Below are 16,197 nucleotides of genomic sequence, written 5' to 3'. Positions count from 1 at the left end.
TAATAAGCTTTTATCCGTACCTGTATTATACTACCGAGTGAAAGAATATACATTTTCGTTATTTTCTAGGTAAAAAAGGTCTCTTGGTAAAAATCGCTACAATTAATGGTTCTCAAGATATTTGGAATCGAAATAGTCAATACATGTCATAATTGACAAAAATTATAAATGTTGGCTGGATAATTATTATTAGTCTGAAATAATAAATTATATATTTGTTTATGTTTTTGTGCCAAAGATTTAACAAAAACCGTTTTATCGTATTTTTTTTCTAATTTTTCATCATTACATTAGCTTAAAAAAATGAGAACTTCTCAAATTTATCATATCAGTAAAAATTCAACATGTTTATTTTTTCTCAATAATGATATGTATTGACTATTTCCATTCCAAATATTTCCAAAGCTGTTGCTCGTAGCAATTTTTATCAAGAGATATTTTTGACGTAAAAAATTACGGATATGTATATTTTTTCACTTAGTAGTGTAATACTGGGACGGACGAAAAGTTATTACTCTTCAAAACAGTTAAACATTTAAAAAAAAGTAGGTGGCGCCCCCTACAAGTAGGAGTCATACTGACATCGCAATCAAATTTCTCATGTTGAAAAATCCCTAGATACTAATTTTCATTTAAATACCGATTTTAGTTCATAAATTATTAGGAAAAAATCGAAATAAAAATTGAAACTTCTACACATTGTATCTCCAAAATGAAGCATTTTAGAAAATAAGTTTGTACAAACTTTTTTACTTATTTTTATGTACAGAATATGCTGCCAAAGTTTTCGGGGTACAGTTCGGACCACCTTGTATATGCGACCTTCTCATTTTTTTTTAAATATCGCCCTGTGACACATAAATACACTACAGTATGACAGCTTTGATTACAAGATCGTAAGTTTCACGAAAAAGTAACCATGTTCGCAAAAACCGAAATCCTTTTTTTTTCAACTGCAACGGATATATCCGGCTAGGACAGCGAAAATGGGACACACTGTACAATAAAACGAAAGAGTAAAACAGTTGTTTGATATTATTCTTTTTTTTTTCGGTTTAAAATTGGATTAACGAGAAATATTTTTTCTTTTCTTTATCTTCTGTCTTAATTAAGGAGTTAATAAGAAAAGTTTGCCTTAATCTCTTTTATTCTTTTACGATTTTACGTCGTAATTTTAAGTCGAATTTTAAATTAGGGCCATTGAGGACTGTTACGTAAATTTAATAAAATAAACATAAGGATTCACTCTGCTTTTTTAATAATGATCAATAGTAAAATAATGCAATATTCTATAGAAAAAAGCCTTTCTTGTATTTTCTGTACCTACTCTAATATAATTAGACCACAGAAAAAGAAATTAATTGTTTGAACACAATATAAACTAGGGTTGCCACCTTTTTACAAAGTAAAAAGAGGACATTGAACTATAAAAAAGGACCGAGGGAGGGGGGGGGGGTTAGGGGGTAACCTGTTTTGTTTAGGAACCGCTGATTATAAAGGCAATTTTAGCAAAGTAATTCTTGTACTTTTAATAATTTTTTTAAGAAAGGCTGTAAATTATATATATTTTATTTATTTATTAATATCTCTGAAGCTATCGAAATACATTTACTCATATCTTAGGATTATATAAAGTGATCTGAAAGGAAACCAAAAATACAATTATAATCAGGGTGTTCCATTTAAAAAAAATCTTAGTCCACTCACACTTTTTTGAGCAACCCTATAGAAGTTCAAATATTTTCCTCAAATACATTCTAGTACATACTTTTAGGTTTGCACTTAAATAAAATTACCAAGTATTTTATTCCAGGAGCTACAGATGCCCGACACACTATCGCCGGACCCTGTATAACACTGAAATGACATAAAACTGTTTCGCAAATAATGTGATAATAAATAAAAAAATAATTGCAATATCCATTATGGCTGCTACATTTCAATGATATACCTACATTTCAGTATTTTCAAGAATGTCCTAAGATTGACAATTGACATCAATATTTTAACATGATTAATAATAAATTTACGTATTTACTTAAACAACGATCTTTTTTTGCAATAACACAAGAACTGTTGTCAATAAAATATAACAAATTATTTATATTATCTAAATACCTACACATTGAGAGATCAAAGCACAGACGACAGAGATTTTTTTAAAAAAAGATATCTTGTAATAAAGAAATATAAACAGACTTACATGCTTCTGCAAACAATAACTTCTATTACATCCTTTTTTTTCACCATATAAGCAGAAAAACCACTTCACTATCACTTTATTCGAGAAAATACTGAAATTTTCTCCGAATTTGACACAACTTACGCACTGGAACAAGACGCCATGAAACAATTGAAATATTGAAAGTTGGCGCCTGACGTTTGACAGTAGGAATAACGATCACAAGCCCTGTTTACATTATTTTAAACGGTAAGGTGCGGTTTACATTAATAATTTGTTTAAATTACCTTGTTTAAAATGTAACTTATGTAATTTTGTTCAATTGTGTTTATTAAGTGTGAAAGAAATATAAAAAAACGATGTGTAAGTAGAAATTCTAGAATAAATTCGTTATTTTTGCTAATGAAAAGTAAAATATCCCATCAAAAATATAAAGTGTAAGTAAAAAAATGCCTGGCGAAGCAGTTTTTATACTACAAAAAGTTGTGAGATAAACCAAGTCAATTATTTTAGTTGGCCTCTCTGGTTGGCGTTACTGGGCTTGGTTTTTTAATCCTACATTAAGGTACACAAATACAGTTTTTCCTTACGGTTTGGGCCAAGAACGGTAAACTAATAGGATTGCTCATCCTCATAAGACGAACGTTCGCCTCTTCCCGTGCTTCAGCTGACAGTTGTGACGTCATTGTATTCGTTGTCATGATAGTCTGTATTATTAGTTTCCTATGGTAAACTTAAAAAAATAACAGCTTAGAAATTTTGAGTTAATTATTTTGTCAATTTTAAATATGAAAAAAGTGTTTTTAAAGTTTTTAGAGCTATAGAGTGTATAAATACGTTTATTTTGTGTTGTGGATTGTGAGAAAGTGCTTACTAAGTGCCTACGATATTGTTTATTAATTATTTTAAAGCAAAATATGGAAGTACTCTAAAAATAATGTATGCAAAAGGTGATGCTGGGAACTGCTGTTCTTATCCAAGTATTTAATACGATTTATGCAGTAAACTTCCTATACTGCATACATATAAGGTGTTTAAATAAATAAACTAAATAATGAACGTTTTGTATCCGGCAACCAATAATGCACGTATATGTATTATTGGTTGCCGGATAAGGACTAATAACCATGACAAGGACTACAAGTTTTCACGAGTTTTCGCATGCACTACGAGTTTTCGCATGCACCTGGCAGACACTTTTGGCTGAATGAACAGTCCTATTAAGTCAACTGTTCTTGGATTTGGGCTACGCATTCATAGTCTTGAGATATTCTTCAACGTGTACGGTGAAGATCTTTTTTGAAGGGCTGTTTTTGGACTATACATGGTCTCCCATTTTTGTGTGTTGTATGGAGTTTCTTGTTTATGAGTAGAGATACAAAGATGCGTTTTTTATGGAATGCTATTTTTTTTATGAAACTAAAGGTAGGTTTAAATTAGGTTCTTTGGTTGTTGGTTATTGACTACACCAAGCTAGTTTCTGTGTGCACAAGTTTTTCTTCTATTTTTACCCATATTTTTAATTACAATTACGCTATAACATCATACTTACCATGATAAAAAGTAATAATTACCAAAATTTGATATGTCTGTTAAGCAAGTTAAGAATAAAACTTGAATTTTAGTTTAATTTGCTGTAATACGTATATGACAGAGATAATAGTTACAGATTTTCCTGAAAATTAATTAGTCAATGTGACAGATACGCACCAAGAAGCCAAGAAAAAAAAATTTAGTGCTGTATGATACATTATACTACTTTGTTAAGTACTACAAAAATAGATGTGGGTTATCTAGAAAACATTTTTAGTGTGTAATGTGACAGTTTTGCGGCAGTAGTAATATTGGCTTTACGAAATGAATTATAAACCAGAATTGCTACGAGAAAAAAAACTTTATATCGAAGAAAATTCCTATATCAGTAGTCGTCAACAACTAAGTAATCCATAGATTTTAGTTTAGCCATAGTTTTCCATATTCCATTTCCATTCTAGGTAATCCATATTTTTTTAATAGCCATAGATTAGGGTAATACTCCCTAATCTATGGTTATTTGCCCCAAGGGAAAATCCAAGTGTCATCTTTCATAATAAAGAAATACACCAAGAACTTCACGACTGAGATTTTAGTTTATTTGAGTAAAGTTAATTAATATAAACTAATAAAAACAATTTCTCTCAACTAATTACTAAACTACTTATTAATGATTAATAATAAATATTTCTGTTTTGTCATGACAACTATGATGTTTTAGCATAAATAAATTAAAAAAGGGTAAATATTGAAAATTCCAGAATAAGTTCATTTTGTAAAATCTATCAGAAAAAATTATAATAAATAGCGTGTGCCATTTAAAAAATTTGAGATTTTTTAATTTTAAATAGTTGAAATTAATAAAAAATATATTTCGAACAGCCCGTAACATCTAACTAAAATATCTTTACATATATCTTTTTTCTCATCTTTATAAAATTAATCTACCAAATTTTAGTCACTGAAAATTATTTTATCACACTAAAATCTACTACTGAAACATTTGTTTAAACAAATTCAAATATTTCAAAAACTATTAATTTTGGGTTTATAATATTATGTATAAAAAGTATATAGAATTTTAGGCAGAATCTAAAAATAAAATAAAAAATATAGTGTTGTAGTTAAGAAAACATATTTCTTATATCTGCCACACCTTTGTGAAGCACCTTGTATACTGTATAGTAATTTTAAAATATGCATCTTAACCTTCCCTATAACTTTTACATTTAACATTTTTTTGTAAACCTCGAAACAAACGAGATAATGAACTTTACTTCATCGTCGACTCACCCTCTACTTTTCAATACCAAAAATAACGAATTTATTCTAGAAATTCCGCTTACACCCCCCCATCATTGTTTTATATTTCTTTCACACTTAATAAACACAATTTAGCAAAAATTACATAAAATACATTTCAAACAAGATAATTTTTAAAATGGTTAATGTAAACCGCCCCTTAAACTTTAGAGATAATGTAAACAGGGCTTATAAATTGTCATTTGCTACTGTCAAAAACGTAACGATATTTTCAACTGTTTCTCGGCGGGTCCGTTACAGTAGCCCCCCCCGGTTCTCCAAATTCTTTAATATTTTAGCACTGTATTGCACCCACCTAGCACTACCTAGCACCCTATTTACAGAGCTAGCACCACAACCTCTAGCGAGTTACAGGACATTTTTACCGGGGGGGCTAATGTAACGCTAGCCCCCCCCGGTTGAATATTTCCCTTAAAACTTTAGCACTGTATTGCACCCACCTAGCACTACCTAGCACCCAATTTACAGAGCTAGCACCACAACCCTTAGCGAATTACAGGACATTTTTACCGGGGGGGGGGCTAATGTAACGCTAGCCCCCCCCGGTTGAATTTTTCCCTTATAACTTTAGCACTCTATTGCACCCACCTAGCACTACCTAGCACCCAATTTACAGAGCTAGCACTACACTCCCAGAAGAGTTATAGCATATTTTCCCAAGGAAAATCCAAGTGTCATCTTTCATAATAAAGAAATACACCAAGAACTTCACGACTGAGATTTTAGTTTATTTGAGTAAAAGTTAAAATTAATATAAACTAATAAAACAATTTCTCTCAACTAATTACTAAACTACTTATTAATGATTAATAATAAATATTTCTGTTTTGTCATGACAACTATGATGTTTTAGCATAAATAAATTAAAAGGGTAAATATTGAAAATTCCAGAATAAGTTCATTTTGTAAAATCTATCAAAAAAATTATAATAAATAGCGTGTGCCATTTAAAAAATTTGAGATTTTTTAATTTTAAATAGATTGAAATTAATAAAAAATATATTTCGAACAGCCCGTAACATCTAACTAAAATATCTTTACATATATCTTTTTTTTCTCATCTTTATAAAATTAATCTACCAAATTTTAGACACTGAAAATTAGTATTTTATCACACTAAAATCTACTACTGAAACATTTGTTTAAACAAATTCAAATATTTCAAAACTATTAATTTTGGGTTTATAATATTATGTATAAAAAGTACCTATATAGAATTTAGGCAGAATCTAAAATAAAATAAAAAATATAGTGTTGTAGTTAAGAAAACATATTTCTTATATCTGCCACACCTTTGTAGTAAAGCACCCTGTATACTGTATAGTAATTTTTAAAATATGCATCTTAACCTTCCTATAACTTTTACATTTAACATTTTTTTGTAAACCTCAGAAACAAACGAGATAATGAACTTTACTTCATCGTCGACTCACCCTGTACTTTTCAATACCAGAAATAACGAATTTATTCTAGAAATTCCGCTTACACAGAGTAAAAAGTATATTAACCCTCATTTAAACCTCCTGAACAGTCCGCCATTAAAAACCGGAAACGGAAATAAATTTCATAAAATTGAAATTGTCATGTCAAAAATTACATAAAATACATTTCAAACAAGATAATTTTTAAAATGGTTAATGTAAACCGCCCCTTAAAGTTTAGAGATAATGTAAACAGGGCCTATAATTGTCATTGCTACTGTCAAAAACGTAAGGATATTTTCAATTGTTTCTCGGCGTTCTTTCTCAGCGCCTCAGTTTTGTCGAAATGGGAGTAAATTTCGGTATTTTCTTGATGAAAGTGATAGTGACTGGCTTATATGGTGAAGAAAAGGGATGTAATAGAAGATATTGTTTGCAGAAGAATGTAAGTCTGTTTATATTTCTTTATTACTAAGATATATTCCTTAAAATCATCTCCCAGACATCTTTGCTTTGGTTTATGAAGGTGTATTTAGAGATAAACAATTTGTTACATTTCAAAAAGTCAGTTTTTTCTCCTGTTTATGTTTTATCTTGATTAAGGAATTAATCAGAAGGGTTTTAATTAATGCTTTTACTTTTAATTAGAAATCGATTTGCAAATTTGTATATTGAGGAGTTTTAATTAAATTTCTCAGTTAGAGTGGAAGAAAAAAGTATTTTTTATTTTATTCTTTTTTTGTTATTTTCTTAATGTTTTAAAGAACGAAATGAAGGGTCCAAGGGAAAAACATAGCAAGCGCTAATTTTTCAATTTTAGGGTTTTATATTAATTATAATAGGTGTAACTGGTCCCTACAAAATGTATAAACTCTGCCGGGCAATAAGCTATGTCTAGTAAAAATATACATTCAGGGACAGAATCTTTTTTATTTCTTAATTTTTGAGCTAGTTAAAGATATTCGTGGAGGGCAGGAAAAAATTGTAATATTTTGGGGGAGGTGGAATACATACATATTCATTGTAAATTTATTTTTTAAAATCACCAACTTCTTGTATTATTACTATAGTAACAACAACTTAAAACATTTTATTATAGTGGATTTACAATTATTACTTTTGTAAATTCACAAAGCGTTAGTAAATATTAATAAATTTATTAAAACACGTGTTTATAATTATACAGAATTTATATATGTAAGATACTCATTATCATGTCTTCTTGTTTAGAAGAGCCTTACTGGAATTCTGAGACTAATCAAAATAGAAACAAAATTGCCATTAGATGCAAAATAAAAAAACATGCAAGAAAAAAGGTAGGTATCTAATTAAAACAGCCAATTTACCAACTTGGAGACTATGGATGTATAGAGTCCTCTATTAAATTTCTCCTCCGAAACACAGTCTGAAAGAATAATAATACTTGAGATATCTATGTTGTTATAGAGAGACCATGGAACAATTATGTTTACATAAAAAAATCGCTAAAATTAAAATCCAAATAATTATAATAAATGGAGATTGTGTTTTCTAAGAGGGCTGGGTTTATATTTACAGAAACTACATATAAACATAATTAATATAATATACTTACCCTTAAATTATAAAACACTAATCACCCACGCTCTGAGACTCCTCCTGAAATATTCTTCGTCTTCCTGACTACGTTTTCAACGGGTTATACAGGGTGATTCCTGTAAGTCGGTCATGCTTTCGGGGAATGATAGAGGACGTCGAAATATTAATTTTGATATAGCACACTATGGGTCTGAAATGCCTCTTACGCAAGATACAGGGTGTTAAAGTTTTTGAAAAATTAAAGATATTCTTTAATCGTTTTTTAACAGTTGAAGGTATCGTTAAAAAAATGTATGATAGGAGTCTACCTAACAGAGACACTTTAAATGTAAAAAGAAGAGGTTTTAGTTTCAACCAGTGGCGTAGATGTGATACGCATCGGGTAATTTTTGCAAAAAAATAGTACACCACTGGTAAAAAATAAAATTTTTAGAGTTTTTTTATTTACTCGGTTTATTTCCAAGCAAAAATGTCTCTTGCAACTTTCTCCTATCTAATACCATTTTGTCACAATTTAAAAATAAATACATTTTTTAACGAGAATCTTAAATACAGCGAATTATTATAGAGGGCAGAAACACATGTACATCGTCAGCTTCCTTCATCATTTATGTTACATGTGAATTTAAAAATAGACCAAGGTTTAGCTCCTTAAATAAATTTTTAAAAAATTATAAATTTAAACTAGAAATTTGTTTATTGTTAATAATAAAATTCCTAGTTTTAAGGTAGTTATAATAATTCGCATATTTAAGGTTCGCTTTAAAAAAAATATTTATTTTTAAATTACTTATATTTTTTTCAGTGTAGGTTTTGTGTGTAGGCTCCTAGCTTGAATTAATACTCTTTTTCTCTTTTTATATTGATTTGAAGTAATTAAGGAAAAAAATGAAACAGTGGATAAAATCGAAGCATTTCTTTTGTAGATTGAACTGAAAATATAAAATGTTTACCGGAAAAACGATTTTTTATTCAAATATATTTTTATTTTCTTCTTTTTTGTCTTGATAAGGGAGTTAATTAGAAAAGTTTTAATTACGGTCTTTTATTCTTTTTGTTTTTTAAGTCGATTAGTAAATTTGCATGTTAGAGATCTTTCCGTAAATTGATTTTGAACACGGACCAGTGTTATCTATTTGAGATTATCTTTTATAATTTTCTTAATCTACTGCTGAATTATTTTGTTTTGTTTATAATTTAATAAAATTCTTTTGAGTAATTTATAATATACAAGGGGTCCGAACTGTATTCCGGAAACTTCGGCAGCATATTCTGCAGATAGAAATAAGTAAAACAGTTCGTATAAATAAAATATATGTCCTAAAATGCTTATATAGTTTTGGAGATACAGGGTGAAGAAGTTTTGTTTTTATTTCGATTTTTCCAAATCATTTCTGAAGTAATGTCAATATTTGGATGAAAATTGGTGTCTGGGAGTTTTTGAAATGAGAAATTTGATTTTGATGCTAATATGACTCCTACTTGTAGAAGGCGCCACCTACATGTGTTTTAACTGTTATGAAGTGTAATAACTTTTCGTCCGTACCTGTATAAAACTTCTTCTTCTTCTTTCTCAGCCTGGTTCCATCCAGTGTTGGATATAGGCCTCTTCTAGGTTTTCCATGCTTCGCGTCTCTAGCCAATCTTATCCATTGTCTTCCCGCCACTGCCCTGACGTCATCGATCCATCTCTTTTTTGGTCGGCCCACACTTCTTGTTGTTCCCCTAGGTCTCTATAGGATTGCTTTTTGGGGCCATCGGTCTGGATCCTATCTTGCCACATGTCCCATCCATTGCCACTTCAGACTTGCCACTCTTTTAACGACATCTATTAATTTTGTTTTTTGATGTATGTGGGTATTCCGTATTTTTTCCCTAATGGTGACTCCCAACATGATTCTTTCCATGGCTCTTTGTGCGACTCGTAGTTGTTCTGCTGTTTTTCGTGTAATTGCCATAGTCTCTAAGCCATACGTAAGCACAGGTAGAATGCAGCTGTCGTAAGCCTTTTTCTTTAGGTTCACGAGCACCTTTTTATCCTTGAAAATATCGCTCGTATTTCCAAATGCTACCCATGCCAAATGGATCCTGCGTTTGATCTCCGTATTTTGGTTTTCCTTGCCCAGCTTGATTTTATGACCTAAATATATATAATGGTCGACGTTTTCAATAATAACGTTGTCAACGGTAATGTTATGGATATTGTTGCTCATTATCTTGGTCTTCTTCAAGTTCATTTTAAGGCCAATTTTCTGGGATTGGTCATTTAGCTCATTTAGCATGGTGTTTAGTTCTTGAATGTCGGTGCTCAGCAAGACAATATCGTCTGCGAACCTCAGATGGCTAAGGTGTACCCCATCGATGTTTAGACCTCTATTTTCCCATTCTAATTTCTTGAAGACATTTTCCAGTGCCAGTGTAAATAACTTGGGAGAGATGGTATCTCCTTGTCTCACGCCCTTGCCGAGTAGTATTTTTTCTGTTTTGAGGTCATCATCTAATTTAACTTGGAAGGTTGCACTATCATAGATATTTTTAATAATGGAATAATATCTGGAATCAATTCTCGCGTCCTCCATTGCAGCTAGAAATGACCAGGTTTCGATGCTGTCAAAGGCTTTTCGACTTTTCCACGCCCACGTGGTGTAGAAAGATTAGTTGAGTGTTATCTTTCTTAAGTCTTATTTGGTTGTTCGTAATTGTAGAGCAAGAAGACCGATCCAGACCGTAGTACAGAACAGTCCAGAATTCCATCCGTTCCTGTTGCCCGTGTGTAGAGTTACCCGTTGGACATCATAAAGCCTCGTTGAGGTAAAGTTCAGATTTGATTAGTCCTTCTTTATTACCTGTATTAACTCCTACACGTTGTGCTAGTCCTTGTTCTATAATTGAGGCTCTTTTCTAAGACAACCAATATGATTTAGGGTTTTTATGTTCACCATTTGAAACCTCAACAACTTGCCTTTCATCTGTACGTCTGCTGACATCCGTGGGCTCCAGTGACAGTACACAGAGCTGCTGTACCCTGCTGTAGCCACCTCATAGCTATACACCGTAGCTCAGCCGGAGGAACATCCGAGTTGTTTCAAGATTGTACATCCATTAGAGTAAGACTGTTTAGATTTAGATTTGCTATTTATAAACCACCCTGACTGTATCTAGTATAAGTTAACTAAGGGGGTTTGACGTCATAGGTTTAGTTCTTATTGATTTACATACTGATTTAACATACATTTTCAGTCATTTACATTCATTTTTCATTTTCTATTCGTTTTTATATATCCTATTTAACTTTTAATGTTTTAATAAATTGCTTAAATATTTTTAGTAGTATTATTTACAGTCTAGTCTCATAGTTAAGTTAGAGTCACTTAAGTTCAAGTAATTGTAGTATATTTGAAGTTCATGGTAGTTACACACAACAGTTCGAGGTTAGTGTTAAAGTCTACTTAATAGTTACATCTTTTATGCCGAGTTCATAGAGTATAATCTCGTGGCGCCCTTTTATTAATATCTTTGAACCTCGACCACCCGGCTGTTAAAATTAAAAAGCTAGTGGCCTCTATGCAATTCATCCTAATTAAGTAAACTTGTGTTTTATTGAACTTCAAATTAGAAAGGGCGTGACAACGGGACCTACAGTTTATCGCCGAATCCGAACGGCACTATTTGAGAGGCTGTACTAGGCAAATATACTCAAGGTGGTTTGCCATTGTCTTCTTTGAGGTGGCGGCTCGCTTTTTATTTAAATAAATAAAGCGACCGTACTGGCTGATGATCGAACCCAGTACCATCCTATCTCTCACACCGCAGGTCGACACACTAACTGCTTGCGCTACGGCCGGCTACACACAACTTTCTTCTTACTTAAATGAAGGAAAATCTTTGATTCGGTCCTAAATCCTGAGAAATTACTTCGGGTGTCTTAAACCGTTGAAGGGTTTCCATTCCAGATTACGGATGGTGCCTTCCAGGTTATGAGTTTCGCTTAAAGTTGGTTTCCTTTTGGGAAGCAGAACGGTTCTGGTTCAGTTAAGTGATCGCTCTTTTTCTAGCAAGATCGTTTGCTTTTTCATTACCTTCTATCCCTTGGTGGGCTGGCACCCCCAATGGCAAAGGAATACTTTATTTTCTTTGCCTGATTTGTTTAGTTTCTCTAGGAATTCTTTAACGAACTTCGATAGTTACTGAGTAGGGTGAATGTACCATTAGTCGCCACTGTACCAGTAATTGCCACTCTTGGCTCAATTAATTAGAAAACAAGCAAACTCTTTGAAATATTTTCTAATACGCCATCTCTTATTTAAAATTTGCCCTTTAGAAATAAATATCTCAATGGAAAGATTTCTAATAGATGTCGGGTCTGAGTCAGTTTTTGCTCCAAAAATTGCGCGCATTTATCGTTGTAGGTTATGTGCTGTGGCTTAACTGATTTGTTAAGGTAAGAACTTGTTTGTATTGCGTAATTTTACCCTTTAATAATAATACAGTACATTTTATTTATGATCTGGATAGTATTAGAGGGCCATATTTTATGGTTAAATAATTGTTTTTTTAATAAAACTACGTTTTTACATTTTAAGATAGGGTGGCTATTACTGGAAATTTGAAGTGTTAAATTTCCAGTAATTGCCACACCGTGGCAACTACTGGGTTTGAAAAATATTTTAAAAAAGTTTGGTTAAAATAGCTTATGACAAAGCAAACCATATGCATTTACGGCAGTAAGAGCAAAATGAAAATATTCTTCGTAAAACCAATAGTTGCCAGGGGGTGGCAACTATAGGTTATGGGTATGGCAATTATTGGTATTTTCAGACTTTTTATGAAAAATGGCCCAGCCACCAGGAAGAAAACCGTTTTTTCGCTATACGACGGAGGCAATGAAAAATGCAATTTCTGATGTTCGTCATGGCAGTTCAGTTAAATCAGCCGCAAAAAAATTCGACGTTCCAAGGAGGACTCTCGGCAACAAAGTCAATGGGAAAACACCGGAAGAGAGAAAAATGGGACCCTCTACCATTCTAACGACCGAAGAGGAAAAACGTTTAGTTAGTTGGATTATTTCGATATCTAGAATGGGCTTTCCTCTAGTTGAGGATGATGTCCTGACAACAGTAAAAAAAATTATGTCAAACACCGGAAGGGATAATCCTTTTAATAACAACAAACCTGGTAGAAAATGGTTTACTCTCTTTATGAGAAGACACAAAGAAGCACTCGCCAAAAGAACTCCAGAGCAATTAGGTGGAAACCGAGCCGTTGTTACAGAGGAAAAAATTCGAAACTGGTTTGCAGAAGTTGAAGCTACTTTGAAAAGTGAAAATGTGTTTAACGTTCTCAAAGATCCAAGCAGGATATTTAACTGCGATGAATCCGCTTTCCAGATATGCCCAAAAAGTGGAAAAGTTATTGCTCCAAAAGGGGAACGGAACGTTTATGAGCTTACAAAAGGATCGGATAAAGAATCGCTCACAGTATCAATTTGTATTTGCGCAAACGGAATTATTTTACCGCCATTTATTGTATATTCATACAAAAGAATTCCCGCAGATATTGTGAGAAACATACCTGATGACTGGGGTGTAGGAAAAACAGACAATGGCTGGATGACTGGAGAGTCATTTTTTGAATATATCACTAACGTGTTTTTCCCATGGTTAAAACAGAATAATATTAACTTTCCTGTTATTTTATTTCTAGATGGCCACACTTCCCATCTAACATTAGAAGTTAGTGAATTCTGTGCTGAAAACAAAATAATTCTAGTAGCTCTCTATCCAAATGCAACCCATATACTCCAGCCATGCGATGTAAGTGTGTTTAAGCCGATGAAAACATCTTGGAGAAAAATCGTACATGAATGGAAATTTAATCATCCTCAGGAAACTCTTAACAAAGCCACCTTTCCCATTCTTTTTCAAGAAGTGTTTCAAAAAGTTAGTCCAGAATCTGCAAAGAATGGATTTAAAAGATGTGGCTTATATCCATGGTCTCCAAATGAAGTGGATTTTTCAAAATGTTTAAAACAGCCAAATATTATGATAGATGATGATCAAAAAAAAATACTTCAACAAAACCCCCAAGAAATGAAAACATGTTTGAAAACTTTAGAAAAGCACATACCTGAAGATACTCTAATAGAATTTAGGAATACATTAGAAAGTTTGGAAGACTGGAATGGGGATGTTGCGTTTAATGAGTTATTTAAAGTTTGGCGAAAATTAAAAAAAGAGTGTGAGGAAACAAAAGAAGCAAAGAATACAGCACCATCAAGTACTTCACAATCTGAAAACTTGTCAAATTCAGGTTTAGAAGGGCCAAGTACTTCAAAAGAAATAGAGATGCCTGAAAATGTGCCCGTAAAAACCAATGTTATAGTGCAACAAACTCCAGAAAAAAATGTTCACGAAACAGGTCAAATGTGCGTAGGCGATTCTAGCTCAGAATCTCCTTTTTCAAAAGCAATAAAATGGCCAACATCAGCGGTTTCAGTGACAAAAGCTAAAAGAAATCTTGTTAAAGTACCATCAGTTGTGACGTCTAAAGAGTGGAAGAAATACTATGCCAAAAAAGAACAGGAAAAAGTACAAAAAGAACAAGAAAAAGAAAGGCGAAAACAGGAAAGAGAACAAAAAAGATTGCAGAAAATCGAGGATGCTAAAGCAAATAATAGTACAAATAATGAAAAATTATCAAAAAAGAGACCTTTATATGAAGACACTTCAACATCAGAAGATGAATCAATTGTGTATAATGAAACTTCAGACGAATCAGAAATGTTTGCATCTGACGAAAACTACGAAAATCCAGATACATCTGAACATATTTGCAATAATATTGATATTAAATTAGAATATTATTATGCAATATACTATGAAGAACAGTTTTTTATTGGAAGGGTAATAAAAATACAAAATGATAATGTAGAGATAAAATTTTTGAAAGAAAGATTAGAGAACTCATTTGTATGGCCCCAAAATCCAGACCTGGATTTAATACATAAGAAATACATATTTTTTGGACCAATACGGCTGTTTGGAAATGAACCGTTCTATATTGAAAACCACGTTCTACGAAAAATTAAATCTGTTTATCGTTTGTTGAAAATTAAAAAACAATTGTAAAATTACATATTAAAACTATGTTTTAATAATAAGTTTGTATTCGATTTCTTATTTTTTTAATAAATACTTGCTTACTACTATTTTGATTTTATTTAAAAAAATGTGTTGGAAGTTAAAAACCTACATTTAATTATAATTCTACTAGTAAGTACATGAGTTTCCCATGTGGCAATTACTGGATTTTTAAGTGTGGCAAATTTTGGAATAAACAAAAATTTCTAGTGGCAATTAATGGTTTTTTTTATGCCGTGAAAAAAAAATAAAAAAAATATTTTTTTTGCCAGAAATAAAAGATACTTATATATAGATGTTAATAATAAAGGGCTGCTTGAGTGTCTAAACCAATCCAAACTAGTATATTTAGTTATTTAAAAGTATAGTAATTAAATATTGAAAATCCAGCTCTTAAAGTGGCAATTACTGGTACATTCACCCTAACCTTTTTTTAAGAAGAAGACTGGTATTTTATTAGTTTTGTGGTTATATTTTAGGGATATATTGCTTTACTTTATATGGTTGTGTTTTATTAGAATCTATACATCACTGTTGATGTTTGTTATATCTATATTATTATACGCTGCGGTCTTTAAATATTTACAGCCTAAGTGTAAAATGGCTTAGGGGCAAATACGATTTAATTGATGCAACATCTATCAACTTGTGAATAGGCATTATTGACAATACAGCGAGATAACTGTGTTTACTGATATGTCTGTGGATGTTTGAAAGGTTTGTTATACGGTTCATTGGCATCTCAAGATAACACACTCCGATTGGACATAGGGCGCCAGTGCTCTAATAAATATATTATAATACAGGGTTGTTTCATTTAATGGGAAATTTAAAATACTTGATATGGTTGAAGCTATAGGGATCAAAATGTTATATTATTTAGAAAACAATGACATATTATATTTGTATACAGGGTGCTACAAATTCGAGGTACGAGCATTGTTATCTCGGAAACCGTAATAGATACGAAGATAGTTAAATTGGGGCAAAGTTGGGATGCCAAGACACCATCAAAAAAGTT

At 31.7% G+C, this 16,197-nt stretch overlaps 1 protein-coding gene across 1 annotated transcript; it reads left to right on the top strand.

Annotated features, from left to right (window-relative positions):
* Window positions 1-12,235: 12,235 nt before the first annotated feature.
* Window positions 12,236-15,595, top strand: LOC115891443. The gene is made up of 2 exons (XM_030911892.1): window positions 12,236-12,478; window positions 12,856-15,595. Exon 2 carries the CDS (start codon window positions 12,870-12,872, stop codon window positions 15,162-15,164), a length of 2,295 nt encoding a protein of 764 aa, XP_030767752.1. The 5' UTR covers window positions 12,236-12,478; window positions 12,856-12,869; the 3' UTR covers window positions 15,165-15,595.
* Window positions 15,596-16,197: the final 602 nt, after the last annotated feature.

The sequence above is a fragment of the Sitophilus oryzae genome, unplaced genomic scaffold (genome assembly GCF_002938485.1).
Source record: "Sitophilus oryzae breed Bouriz unplaced genomic scaffold, Soryzae_2.0 scaffold_1181_pilon_pilon, whole genome shotgun sequence".
Taxonomy (NCBI): domain Eukaryota; kingdom Metazoa; phylum Arthropoda; class Insecta; order Coleoptera; family Curculionidae; genus Sitophilus; species Sitophilus oryzae.
This window is presented reverse-complemented; position numbering and strand designations above follow the sequence as displayed.